The 13,515-nt window shown below is 44.0% G+C and overlaps 1 protein-coding gene across 4 annotated transcripts in view; it reads right to left on the reverse strand.

Annotated features, from left to right (window-relative positions):
- CFAP65 (cilia and flagella associated protein 65) overlaps positions 1 to 13,515 on the reverse strand; it is a 42,180-nt gene that overhangs the window by 9,252 nt on the left and 19,413 nt on the right. For all 4 annotated transcript variants that reach the window (XM_083503511.1, XM_083503509.1, XM_083503510.1 and 1 more), the window contains exons 19-28: positions 13,239 to 13,367; positions 12,279 to 12,455; positions 11,752 to 11,818; positions 10,280 to 10,390; positions 7,906 to 8,097; positions 6,365 to 6,523; positions 4,537 to 4,680; positions 4,229 to 4,345; positions 3,157 to 3,294; positions 1,401 to 1,463 (exon numbers count right to left, since the gene is read on the reverse strand). In XM_083503511.1, the coding sequence (XP_083359637.1) occupies positions 1,401 to 1,463; positions 3,157 to 3,294; positions 4,229 to 4,345; positions 4,537 to 4,680; positions 6,365 to 6,523; positions 7,906 to 8,097; positions 10,280 to 10,390; positions 11,752 to 11,818; positions 12,279 to 12,455; positions 13,239 to 13,367 (1,297 nt within the window). The remainder of the gene's footprint in view (positions 1 to 1,400; positions 1,464 to 3,156; positions 3,295 to 4,228; positions 4,346 to 4,536; positions 4,681 to 6,364; positions 6,524 to 7,905; positions 8,098 to 10,279; positions 10,391 to 11,751; positions 11,819 to 12,278; positions 12,456 to 13,238; positions 13,368 to 13,515) is intronic.

Genomic DNA, 13,515 nt, shown 5'->3' on the forward strand with positions numbered 1-13,515 from the left:
AGCATGTCCATGGCTACAGCCTGTCCCCCCCCCCCCAAAAAAAAATCACGCACCCACTGTTGCCTGGGGCTGCAATGGTGCAAAAACGTGGTTACAAAGCATGGATCCACATGGATCCTCAGGATCTTTGCATTGGGTCAGCCAAAATTCACCATCAGAGCACATAGCATGTCCATGGCTACAGCCTGTCCCCCCCCCCCAAAAAAAAATCACGCACCCACTGTTGCCTGGGGCTGCAATGGTGCAAAAACGTGGTTACAAAGCATGGATCCACAGGGATTCTCAGGATTTTTGCATTGGGTCACCCAAAATTCACCATCAGATCACATGTCTGTGGCCACAGCATGAAGCACAAAAATGATACGTCCACTGTTTCATTCAGAATATTTTTTCCCTTGTTTTCCTCCTCTAAAAACGATGTGCGTGTTATGGTCAGGTGCGTGTTATAGAGCGAAAAATACGGTAGTCTTCAAGAGGCCTCTGAAAGTCAAAAGCAAGGATTCTTGCAAAATCACTGCTGAAACACAGTTCCACAGCATGGGACAGGCAACTTCTCTGGACAGAAGAACCACCCCAACACCCTTATCGAGCCCATTACCAAAGTCAGGCACTGGTTTACCATGCAGAGAAACAGAACTATGTGTCCTCAGCATATTGATGACAACACACTCCAAAACACCAGATGACCCTTCTCGGTAGTTGCTGTGTCCAGGAAGCCTGCTTGCCACATTGTGGTTAGACTATATGACTATTCCTTTCTTAAGGAAAACTGATTCTGTAGGCTGGAAGCTGAAGCTGTTTTTGCACAGCACTGATTGGCTGGTAGTGGTAACTTTTGATCCCATACCTCCCCAGAGCAGTTTTGCAAATTAAACCACCACAAACAATACCATTTTTTAAAAAAAATGTGAAGAGATTTTGGATCACATCAACATTTAAGTAGTAGTTCAGTAAACATTTTTAAAAGGCAGGCAGCTCACCTAAACCACTGGGGAGCAGGGAGTAATGGGACACAACTACAAAATCAGTATTTAAAATGGACTATGCAGTGTAGTGGAAAGGCAGACAGAAATCTGACACACACATCAAAGTGGTGGGGACTAGCTCTTGTTTTTAGATAATCCATATGCCCCCAAAATGCATTTTTCCTGATCATCATACTGGATTGCTACCCACCCTGCAGAAAAGCATTTTCAAATAATACAGAAAAGCTGTACAGTCAAAACAGACCCAACAAATGCTTTGATAGCAACACACAATTATTCTGTCACTAAAATGCCAAATTCTTAATCAAGCATCCTAGCTCTGAAATAAGAGCCCCGTTGGTTCACTGCCCTATCAGTCACCCTCAGAAATCTCAACATATTCCACTTCAGAGAAGGTAACCGTCAACTTATTACCTTGTATTTCCGGATCACTGGATGTGTGGCAGAAAGCTTTGTTGACGCCAAGTGTGAAGCCCCCTAAACAAAGGGAAGAAAATCATAGTAAACAACCATGATGCTGTTACACAATGACATAAAGTAAGGTACTCAATGGTGCAAAGTAAAGTATATGCAAATGTTTATAACAAAGCCCTGGCAATTTTGTTTGTTACTGTAAAAGAGCCAAAGGAAGGTGCAGTTTTGAGCAGAGGGGAGCAACAGTCAATGGAGCAGGGGCTTAACCCTTTCTGTACCAGCCATTTTTTCCCTCAAACTGCTTTGCCCCATGTGAGGTTCTAGATGGATAATCTGGAACAACATAGGGGGAAATTCTTCCTTCCTTCCCTAATGCAATAATAGCCTGCAATTTGCAAACAGAATGAAAATACAGAGTTAAAAACATAGCAATCACAACAATGTGTGTAAGAGATTTCGAGGAAATTGCCTACAGAGAAAAGGTTCAAAACTCTTTTCTCCCCTGCTCCTCTTCTGCTCACAACAACAGCCTCCTGAGATTCCTCTGCATTTTTGAAAAGGCATATAGCTGTGCTTCATAACATGCCTTTTCATATAACATGTACAAGTACACTAGTCAGGGAGCTGTAATTGGCTGCAGCTGCCTGCTGAGTGTATCCTAACAAAAAATCCAAGTTTGCCTTCACGTAACTTGTGAAATGGCCTTGAATTTGTGTGCTGAATGGCAGGAATTTAGTAAACTTCTGTGAAAATCTGCCATCTCGTGACACGGTTTGCATAAAACTGCAGAATAGTTATGAAACTGGTCCCCCCCCTCCACTTTTTCTGTTCCCTTAATGTGCTCCATCTAAAAGGCACCTCCAGAATGTCAGTATTTTGTGGGAGGGAATCAAGTGCATAGCATAGCATAGCAGAATGTTAGGTTTGTGCCATTAAAGTGGATGAAAGCAACACAGCCACTTAACAAACCCCTAACAGGAGCACATATAAACACCCTGCAAGCAAATAAGGATGAATGCTCAACAAACAGGTGGTCTGGAGGGGCCCTAAACATCCTGGCTTTATTTTCAACATGCAAATTAGCATATGTAGATAGATGAGGACAGGTGCCAATGCAGGAATCCTGACAAGTGTTATCATCAGAAGAGGAAATTTGCAGAGCATTGTATCTGACATGAATGCAAAGAAGATGAGTTTTTATGAGTGTGAAGCAGGCAGATCTAATGCAGGGGGACAATTCGCCTGGAATTTCTCCTGTGCAAGTTTCACTGAAATGAACAGTCGTTAATTAGGTTTGTGCGGGAGAACTTCCTAGAGGCTTGTGTCCTGGGTTAATTAATTTGAGGAGGATGCCACTTGGATTTTCCACCTCAAGTGCTGCAATGTCTTGGGCTTGCCCCACAGAAAGCAGCTCAGTTGCTAATAGGTTCTTAATATCACTTTTGTCTCCCCCCAATTTACATTTGGAAACTATATGTGGGAAAGCAACCAGAAGATGGCTGAAAGTACATATTTGTAAAGTCTGAATACTCAAATAGCTTTCTCAATTGTGGGACTCAATCTCATTTGTGCCTGATCAGTCGACCACTACAAAGATGCATATCTTCACTTAAGTCACTTTTTGCCCTACATGTGCTTGCAAAACACCAATAGAATCATGAGATGCAGGTGTCACTTTGAACAGAAAACCCATCCAAAGCAGCTGTACTGTTCTTTTTTCAGTGCTAAAATCTCCCTCTCTAGAAGGCCAGCTTACCACTGGAAACTGTTTTAGGTTCTTCTGTGTATCCAGGTCTTTCTCTGTGATGGTGAACTCCACAGCCTGGCGTGCCTTCTCAGCTTCCCATTCTTGCAGCTCTTTCTCATACTGATCGAGTGGGTGCTGGGTAAAAATCTACAGGGAACAAACCTATGATTAACTCAGCATTCTGCAAGTTTGCACTCCTGTTACTTCAGTACGCTGAGATGATGGAAAACTTGCTCTGCCTATAGACATATGTCTTGTAAGTATGAATTTCCAACAAAACTCTGACTTTATTTTCTGACCTTATACACCAAATGTGTGGAAACAATAACTTGTCCAACCAATCAAAGCAAAGGGTTAACCGGGATCTCAAAAACCTCCCACCAACATCTCAGTAAGATTTAGAATTCTTAGTTAACACACAATCAAAGAGGGAACAAGGTGGTTGCAGAGCAGCAACTACAAGTGTTTGGACCAAAGACGAACCTCAACTGCAGCACTCTGAGAAATTATGAGGGGGGAAATTGAGCCATGCCTGTTCAATGGTATCCTCGTTTGTTGTATGTATTTGTCACCTCATACCATAAGTTTCTTGGTGATATGCAACAGTGGTACTGTAGGAGTAGGTAATGTAATTGGAGTTGAGTATATTTCAGTATACGCGGGTGGTGCTGTGGGTTAAACCACAGAGCCTAGGACTTGCTGATCAGAAGGTTGGCGGTTCGAATCTCGGTGACGGGATGAGCTCCCGTTGCTCGTTCCCTGCTCCGGCCAACCTAGCAGTTTGAAAGCACGTCAAAGTGCAAGTAGATAAATAGGTACCGCTCCGGCGGGAAGGTAAACGGCGTTTCTGTGCGCTGCTCTGGTTCACCAGAAGCAGCTTAGTCATGCTGGCCACATGACCCGGAAGCTGTACACCGGCTCCCTCAGCCAATAAAGCGAGATGAGCGCCGCAACCCCAAAGTCGGTCACGACTGGACCTAATGGTCAGGGGTCCCTTTACCTTATATTTCAGTAATCTAGCAACATCCTTGGGTTTTGGTGTTCAAAGAAGTGATGATCTAAAGTACACACTAATCCTCACCTCACATATCAAATCTATGTTGTAGAAGCACGGAATTTCACCAGCATATAGTGTGAGAACAAATGAGACGCTCTCCCCAGCCTGCACAACTCCAGTCTCTGGAATAATGTCCATTACCTTGAAACAAAGAAAGTGGTTGTCAGAAGCATTAGCAGTGCCTAATGGATCCCCACCAGAATGTTTTCAGGCCTATGGCTTCTAACCATTAGGAAAGGAGGGTATGTGGCTTTCAGTACTCCAGCATTACAGTGGGAGAGGCCACAACACTGCCAAAGGGGACCAAGAGCAATCAGACAGATGAAGCTCACCACCATGGAATTGGAAGTCCCAGTGTGCCAAGAAAAAACAATGGCCTCATTCTCGGAGGCATTGTTGAGAAAAAAGAGTCGGCTGCATTTACTGTAGACTGGGATGTTGCCAAAACAAATCCGGGGATGAGATAAGTACACCGTCTGCAAAGAGAATAAACAGAGGGTGATCCCCTATTCTAACAAGATGGGATCTCTTGTCTCCCCCCTTCCCCACCCACCCCTTCCCCACCCACCCCTCCCCGTGAAAGGAAGCTAGCACAATGCTACCAGTGACAGACATTTAAGCAGCACTATATGCATGAAACATGTCTAAAAAAATACAGATTAATGGTAGCAGCCTGTTTCACAAAACTCTCAGCTACAGATGATCCAATTACAACAATGCTTTCCTAGTAGGAGGCATCCGTATGGGAGGATTGTGAAAAGACTCCTAGTGTAGCTGAAGCAAAGGGTTAACTAGGATCTCAAAAACCTCCCACCAACATCTCAGTAAGATTTAGAATTCTTAGTACTTCAAGGGGACAATCTTCTGTGCTCATCCAGTTCTCCCCGCTCTCCCAGTTCTTTTCTAGCCAAAGGGGAAGGAGAAAAGCATGGTCGTAGCAACACATGCCACCTCTGCCCCACTTCCTGATTTGGCCAAAAAGAGATGGCTCTACTCATCCATCACTACCACTGCATCCATGATGAATATATTTTCAGAGAAAGCTTAAGCCTCACTGGAGAAAGAGCATGTGAGCCTTCAAATAATGTTTCAGGTGTCACATGCAGAACCTCCCTACTGTTGAATATATAATGGATCATACTATATAGCCACATTAGACTGACTTCGCCTGTTTCAACGTTGGTAAAAGGCTCTACATGGTAAGGCCTCTGCACCAGAGTTATAAAATTTATAAGCAGCAATTGTGGAGATTGGTTGGGCAGCATGCTATATCGCTGCATCAGCTGCTGGCTCTGGCATTTGAACTCTATCATGCAATCCCAATCAACCCCTGTGGCTTCCATTTACAAATGTTGCAGCAGTGGCATGAATCTTTCAATAATACTGAATTGTTTGGTTTGGTTTTTGCAGTAATCACACCACACTTGCAAAATCTGAAGCTGGCCATAGAATTCTACCAAAGGAGCATCATGTGTCATCCCAAAGATGACTGAACAAGCAGCATTCAATTCTCAAATAGCAATGATTCATTTGCAAGTTACTTTCTAGCAGTGGTCAACAATCAGGGTTTTGCAAAGCCTAGCACTACTCATCCTTACTTGTGGGCATATCATAGTTGATCAAGGAGGCTAACATTTTAAAACAAAGCAAATCAAACAGAACCAGAAAATTAATAAGAAATCACAAACAAAATAGGCCACCGAAGTGGAAATAAAATAGCATTACTGAGGCTCTTGTAATCTGAATGCATGTTGGCAAGACAACAGCACAGGGCAAATTGAACAGATGGTTTATCCAGTAAAAAACTGCTGGTTCATATCACAACATAAAGAAGTTCTTCAAAACATGCAAACCCAGAAACATCTGCAGTATGATAGAAGACTACTATTGCATGCCTGGTTCTTGAAGAAAAAACAACACTGATTTTGTGGTTCGTGGACCACAAGTTGCATAGGCCTGGTTTAAATTAACCAATTGAACAAAGATAGCCATTGCTGTTTGGGTGAGAGGAGGATCACACAACACATTATTCAAGAGGAAACAGAACTACACAGAGAAGTATAGCTCTTGTGGTGCCAAGGGCTCATACAATTTGAAATATCTGTTCTACGCCCTCCAACGTTCTTCCATGCTAGAAGCGCACCATCCTTTGATACTTACCAGGCCAGGCACTGTTAATTTGGCAGAACCTGGTGTTGTCGCAGCACAAACCACTTTGTCGAATTGTGCTGATTCACCCATAACGTGTGGGTCGAAGCCTATGCCTTGGAAGGTAATCAGAGCAGAGTCCCCTTCAAGGATATGGATAGGTACCTCTACCTAGGCAGAAAAACGAAACACAAAGCTGTGACTGGAAGGGCTCTGGTTTTACTCTGGTGTTCAATAAGAGTCAAAAACAGCTTTGTTGGAGTACAGTAGCTATCTTGCAAGTTAAATCAGGGAAAGGATGTTCATGTCAGAGCCCAAGGGGGTTAGCAAAGCAAGGAGAGACAGAAGCAAAATAGGCCTGTTACCTTTTGCTGGGAAATGTTCCAATCAGATTTCAGTCGGTAGTTCAAATCTAAAAACAGAGCTCATAAGGCTCACAATCTCTGTCCTAGGAAGGCAAGTGTGCTTTTTACATGCTCAATGATACTCTTTTCTATTATTTTACACATGCCAAAGATGACCGCTGAAACAGATTCTGGATTGAAGTCTGCAAATTAAGCCCTGGTTGTGCATGGTTCAGAGCCATTTTAATCAATTTTAGTGTTTTTGATAAGCCACTGTGCACACAAACCAAGAGTTTCTCCCCACTTTTAGGGCTTTCCTGCACCATTGTGGCCTTGGGCAATGACTGCGCAGTTGTTTCTCATTTGTTAATCTCCATGTATCTTTCTGCAAGGCTGTGTTTCTTTGCAGCTATGTTTTTCCAGCAGTCACGATGCAGTCTTATGTAACTAATGAAAATATGACAATAATTGTCACAGATAGTATGCTTACTGCTGTAATTGTATAGAACGTGGTTGTGTGGATTTTACATCCACTCACTAGATTTTGCCTGAGGCATAACCAGTGGTGTATAACCCAGCTCTTCCTTCCCGTACTCCCCAATTTGTACATTTTAAAAAGGGTTTGTTGTATAATTCTCCAGTGGCAATTAAGGATATCAGAAACAGAAACAGGAGCAGAAATTGCCACAATTCCCATGTTCGCCCAAGGTAAGGAATGAAAGTCAAGGAGGTGAATACAAATGGCCCGGCGAGTGTTGGTTCCTCCGACACCAGGAGGGGGCGCTGGTGTGTGGGCACCTGCTTCATGCCCCCTCCACCCACACCCAGGGCCAGGGCCCTTCTGGCAGCCCTGATTAAAAGTGTGTTGGGAAGCATATCCTGCAAAGGCTAAAATGCACCTTGAGCTTGTTTTGGCTGACTGTGCATAAAAAGCTCTCAGATAAAAAGGTGTTGGTCACATATCAAGTTTGCATTCTTAGGAATTCACACTGTAATGCAGCTTTGGGGCAGCAATGGGGGCTGAAAGTTGGAAGGACCAAGAGGCAGCTGCCCCAGCAGGAGTTATGCAGCAATGAACAATATGGGAATGTATTAGAACTCTTGTGAATAAGGGCAGTCAAAGAAGAAAGTTCTAATCAGCTAGGTAGGAAAGCTATGAGACACAAATTCCCAAAGGAAAGTGCTTGTTCTTAAAGGTGCCAGCCTCACCGAGTACATTTTGGCTTCCAATGGTGAAAAGATCCATTCCGTGTGTGCTGTCAAGCCTGGACCAATCTCTCCTCTTGGATTCAGGCAGACAAACACCCCATGCTGGTAATTCTCTTCCTGTACTTTCATCAGAGCATCCACTTGGATTTCATACATTGCAGTTGTGGCACCTCCATTGTACAGTTCATAGATCTGCAAGAAGAGAGGGGAAAGACTGGTCAGCACTGGCTTTCAAGATGCTCACATGGTCTGGTGTGGCTTCTTCTGGGTCTTCTACTATGTAGTCCCTATTAGAGGAAACCTAAGCCTGGCAGCTACAATCTTAAGTGTTATTCCTTAGCAGAATTCCAAAGTTCTATATCAATCTGTGACAGCTAACCAACCAGCAGTATTTTCTCAGAACACTAGGAACAGTTCAGGAAACAATATGAGAGAAGGATTCTCTTTGAGGTATTTTATTTACATCATTCTCTGCTAAGTAGCAAATGAAATGGACTAGATGAAATCAGGATGAAGAAGGTTCTCCCACAATATGTATGCAAGAGACTGGATCAATCAATGTCTGATAAATGAACATGTAGTGCCACTTTTTCCTTATGTGGACTGTTGAGTGCAGTCTAACTGCTGGGCACAAAGGAAAATTAAATGCAGGAACAGAGGGGGATTTATAGAGAAGTATCAACAGGGGAAAAGTGGGGTCCTGAACCCTTGTGTTAAGTGATTCTCCCATGCAAATGCTCCTCCAGCAGTTCTCCACCCCCTGTCAGACATTCCAGTCACTGAGCTCATCCACACTTCCACTTCCAGAAAGCATGGGCCATAGTGGTTTTCAGCTTGTCTTGCACCTGTCAGACCCGGAGGGTCTGAGCAGTTTTCTGTTTGCCCCGCCACTGTCTGTGGGAAACCCCCTTCCTTAGCACTGAATCGGAGCAAACATCAATACACAGAAAACCCGACTGATGTTTGCTCTGATTCACTGCTAAATAACAGGTTTAACAGGAGAAAGCAGTGGGACAAGCGGAACTCTGGATGAACCCTCTGCAGGAAATGAATTAAAATGGCATGGAGAGCTGCTGAAAAGGACAACTGGTGACCAGTCCTCCCCTGCAAATGTCCTTATGCCTGCATTGGCATTAAAAAAGCACTAGAAAATCCATGCTCACTCTATAGTTTGTAACATCACTCTCGCCCAAAGCATGACGTTTCTTCTGCCACCTATCACCCTGTTACTTCTTTTTTTTCTTTTACTTTTTAATTTGTTTGCACATTTTTCATTTACAGTCAGTTATAATTATTCCAGTTACATACATCATCTCCTAACTCTTCTCATCTGGACTTCCCAACCTATATTTCCTTGACATCCTAACCCAGTCTCTCTTTGGTTTGCTGCAACTGCTAAAGTTTTCCAATCCTTCCCCCTCCTTTCACTCTTTGTTGTGTTTTTTGGTGTTCATATATTTAACCCTACTTGTAAATTTATATTTATACTGCTTCTTTTTAAATACTCCTAGTTGTTTCCACTCGCTTAGTACTGTTTTTCTCTTTGTATTTCTTATTTTGGCCATCATCATGGCGAATTCTACATATTCTATTAGTTTAAGCAACCACTGGTCTTTGTTCAGGATTTTCCTCTTCTTCCACATTTTAGCATATAGTAACCTTGCTGCTGCTGTTGTGTAAAGGAAGAGGTTTTTTACTTGATCTGGAATTTCCTGTCCTATTTTAGCTAACAGGAATGCTTCTGGCTTCTTGGGAAAGGAACGTTTAAGCATCTTCTTCAGTTCTTAGTAAATCATTCCCCAGAATTTTGTTTTGCAAATTCGCATTACCACCACGTGTGGATTAACGATCCCTCCTTGTCTAAACATTTCCAACATAAGTTGGAGCCTCTTTTATACATTTTAACCAGTTTGCTGGGCGTTAAATGCCATCTGAAGATCATTTTTTGGGTGTTTTCCCTAATTGTGTAACAGGCTGAGAATTTTATTGTGTTTTTCCATAATGTTTTCCATGCTGATAATTCTATACTAGGTAAAGGTAAAGGACCTCTGGACAGTTAAGTCCAGTCAAAGGCGACTATGGGGTGCAGTGCTCATCTTGCTTTCAGGCTGAGGGAGCCAGCATTTGTCTGCAGACAGCTTTCCAGGTCATGTGGCCAACATGACTGAACCACTTCTGGCACAACGGAACACAGTGACAGAGGCCAGAGCGCACAGAAACACCGTTTATCTTTAATTCTATACTGTTCCTTCTCTTGGGAGGTACCTGCCCATACAGATCTGGACGTTTGAATTTTCTTTTCTCCTCATTGCTTTACAACATTCTTTTGGGAGGGTGGTGGGATGGGGTGGGGAAAAGACTTTTGATGCCTCACCTGTTTAGGAGGGTCATAGGTGCCAATAGCAATAGGCGTGAACATATGCTTGGTTGAAGTGAAGTGAATGTATCGGTGCTCCATTTGCAGGGTCACACCAATAAAGTTCAGCTGCAGATGCAAAATAATTGTAGGGATGGGGGGAGGAATAGACTTAGTTTGTACCATGCAGATCACAAACACACGGATTACAAAAGCAGAAGACACCTTGCGCTTGCTTCACTCAGAGGGGCCATGCAGAGGAAAGTGTAACAGTATGAATGAAGGGTCTTTCACTCTTACCCTTCAAAGATAGTTGAAGCAGTATGACTACAGGGAATAGCTTGGCAGCATTGTCAGGAATTCTCCTCTTTAACTCTCCCACTGAAGAGGTTTAGGGAACATGCGGTTAAAGAGTTTCTGGCCACCTGGCTGACTAGGATGTGTGCCCCCCAGCCGGGACCCCTGCACTCAGCTGCCCCTCTGGGCAGCCATCAAGACCTGTGCCAAATGGGCAGAGCCAAGAGAGCCCATCCAAGGGCTTTGCACAAAGGCACAGTTAAGCCTTGTGTTTTCACAGCCTGCTCAACAGGCTGGATTTTCAGCTGACAATGGTCCCTGAAGTGGGGCAGCGGGGAAAAGAAAAATAAAGGGTGATGGGAACATAATACTCTCACAGGAAATCTTGGGCACCTAGTGGAGGTTCAGTGGGCCATGAGAAAGGTGCCCACTGGAGCACAAGGTGACTTTGACTCTAACTGACAAGTCGAAGGGGAGAGAGGAAAAAAACAGGGAAGGCAGGCAAAGTTCAGAATTTGAGGACAACCAAATGCAGGAAACACGAGTGGCATAAGGGAAGATGGCATGAAGTAATAAAAGGACTGTGGCTCATGTTTCTGCTTGGAAGGAATGATGTGTCCCACAGCCCTCCACAAAGTTATCTAGTCAGGATGTGAGCCAAAAGTGAGGTCTCTGCGTGAAGGAGGAGGATTCAGAGAGCTGGAAATGAGAGGATGCTTCCTAGAAAAGTGCTTGCTGGAGGGAAAATTCTGCCATCCATGTGGCCTTACTGTGCAGGGAGTATAATAGTAGAAATAAAATATGGCTATGCATGAAGAGCTATAGTTCTAGGACAGATTAAGGTGTGAATACCTGAGGCCTGCGGGGACAGGACAGGATACAAATTTAATTAACAATAACCAGTGCTTTTTTTGGGGGGTACTCAAGAGTATGCACTACTGGCATCACTCTTTATTTGTTGTTAAAAAGTGTGGCACTTGCTATAACAACTTCATGGTGAGCATTTTTCTAGAAAAAAGCACTAATAATAATAGTAATACCAAAAGGCATACTTTGTCCCTCCATTCAAGAGAAGGCAGCTTCAAGAAAACAATGTCTCCTACCATTAAAGGAGCCTGACTGGCTCTAGGAAAGGGTTTTGGAAATCCTCACCAGTGAGGACAGTTTCTGAACCTCTCAGCCCAGTATCGTACCAGAATTTCTCGTCCATGGGAGATCTTCAGCAGGACTGGAAGCCGATCAGTGCCAATGAAATCGTGTCTGGCGGGGGGAAACAAAAAACCAATATCAGAAACACACGTAGATGAAATCGTTCCAGACTTTTAAGCAGGAGAATCCTACCTCAAACAGCTGATTAGCGACAATACATTTACCTGCTGAACTGTTGCATAAAGAGCCAGAAGGACAGATATGTCTGGACAGATACGTTCACCTAGAAATGCCTTGTTTTCTACAAACTCAGGGCACTGAAAAATTGGGCTTTGGAGGAAATAGAATCCATGCAGCTGTTGGCTTTTTCATGGTGCAAGGCTATGTTAATGAGGGTGACTTTTTCTGCCTGGGTGTCACACTTCAGACAACCTTGATAATGCCCAAGGACAGAAGATGGCATACTCAAGGGGCCCTTGTGCTGGTGGACACTAATTAGGAGTTGACCTTGGCGTTTGGGTTTGGGATCAATTTCCACATGGGGAAGGAAGGAACCACAGCATGTAGGTACCTGTAGGATAAGTGTATAGCTTGCTCTTGCCCTGGAAGAAGCTTTCCTGCCTTGGGGGAAATGGCAAAAAGCTGGTTATCCTGGATCCGCATCTGATGCAGCTCGCTGGGGTCAAACTCTGTGCTTTCTGCCCAGTATTCCATTTCAATCCTCTGGTCAGAAGGAAACAGAAAGGCCCTGGGAAGCAGGCAGAACAAAGCAAAAGGCATCACTTAATAATGGAAACCAAAAAGAATCAAGATATGAAAACCAAGAGAGCAGCCTGCCTTATGGTCACATTGACAAAGCTCCCCAACCCTGAGCTGGGCAATATGCATAAAATTTAAATAAATAAACTGCTGTACCAGGAAAAGCTGGTGATGGGCCCCCTAGTCTAACTTCTTGCTTGGGAAAGTAATTGAGAGCTAGAGTATCCTCAGCACTTGTCTGTCAAGCCTCCTAGGTATTACAAGGGGTTGGACTAGATGTCCCTTGGGGGTCCCTTCCAACTCTGCAGTTCTATGATGCTATGAGTATCTCTAGCAATAGGGAGCCCATCTGCACCCTAGGCCATTGGTTCCATTGCTGAACTGCTCTTATTGTTAAGATGCTTCTCCTAACAGACACAATCAGTCCCTGTCTTTACTGTTCATGGAATCAGAGTTTGAAGGGACCCCAAGGGTCATCTACTCCAACCCCCTGCAATGCAGGAATCTCTAAAGCCATAAACATTCAGTTGTGCCATACAGGGGGCGGGCCAAGGAGCCCTTTGGGACATAAAGACCTGCAACCTGGCCACTAGCAGTCCTTCCAACAGAGGTTTTGTGTATCTGCATGTTAAAGAAGCTATGTCTGCACTGTGAGTCCTATGTAAGTTCCTGCTAGGGTGGGTGGCTGTTCTAGATGCCTGCCATCAGAATTCTACATGGCTGTCCTAACTATTCCCTCCTTCGTTAGGGCCAGGAAGTGTGGATTACTCACCAGTTCACGGGTATCCCCCCGTTGTTTTGTAGCATCAGCACAACTACTGAGGGCACACTTCTGACAGGAGCTGCACCGAAGTTGAAATCCAGCATGACAGGAGTGTAAACCGGAGGGATTAGCCGTGTGCTTCAAATGAAAGAAATCGGATGTGAGAAAAATCCATGAGGAGGTGTTCCATGGTGGGGCTGGAAATACCAAATCTGGCTCACACTTACACCATATTTCCTAGCACTTGTTTGCCAGAATAGAAAAGGGAAGGAAGCTGCTGTTTCAG

This window comes from Podarcis liolepis (genome assembly GCF_965112155.1).
Source record: "Podarcis liolepis genome assembly, chromosome: 1".
In the NCBI taxonomy this organism is placed as follows: domain Eukaryota; kingdom Metazoa; phylum Chordata; class Lepidosauria; order Squamata; family Lacertidae; genus Podarcis; species Podarcis liolepis.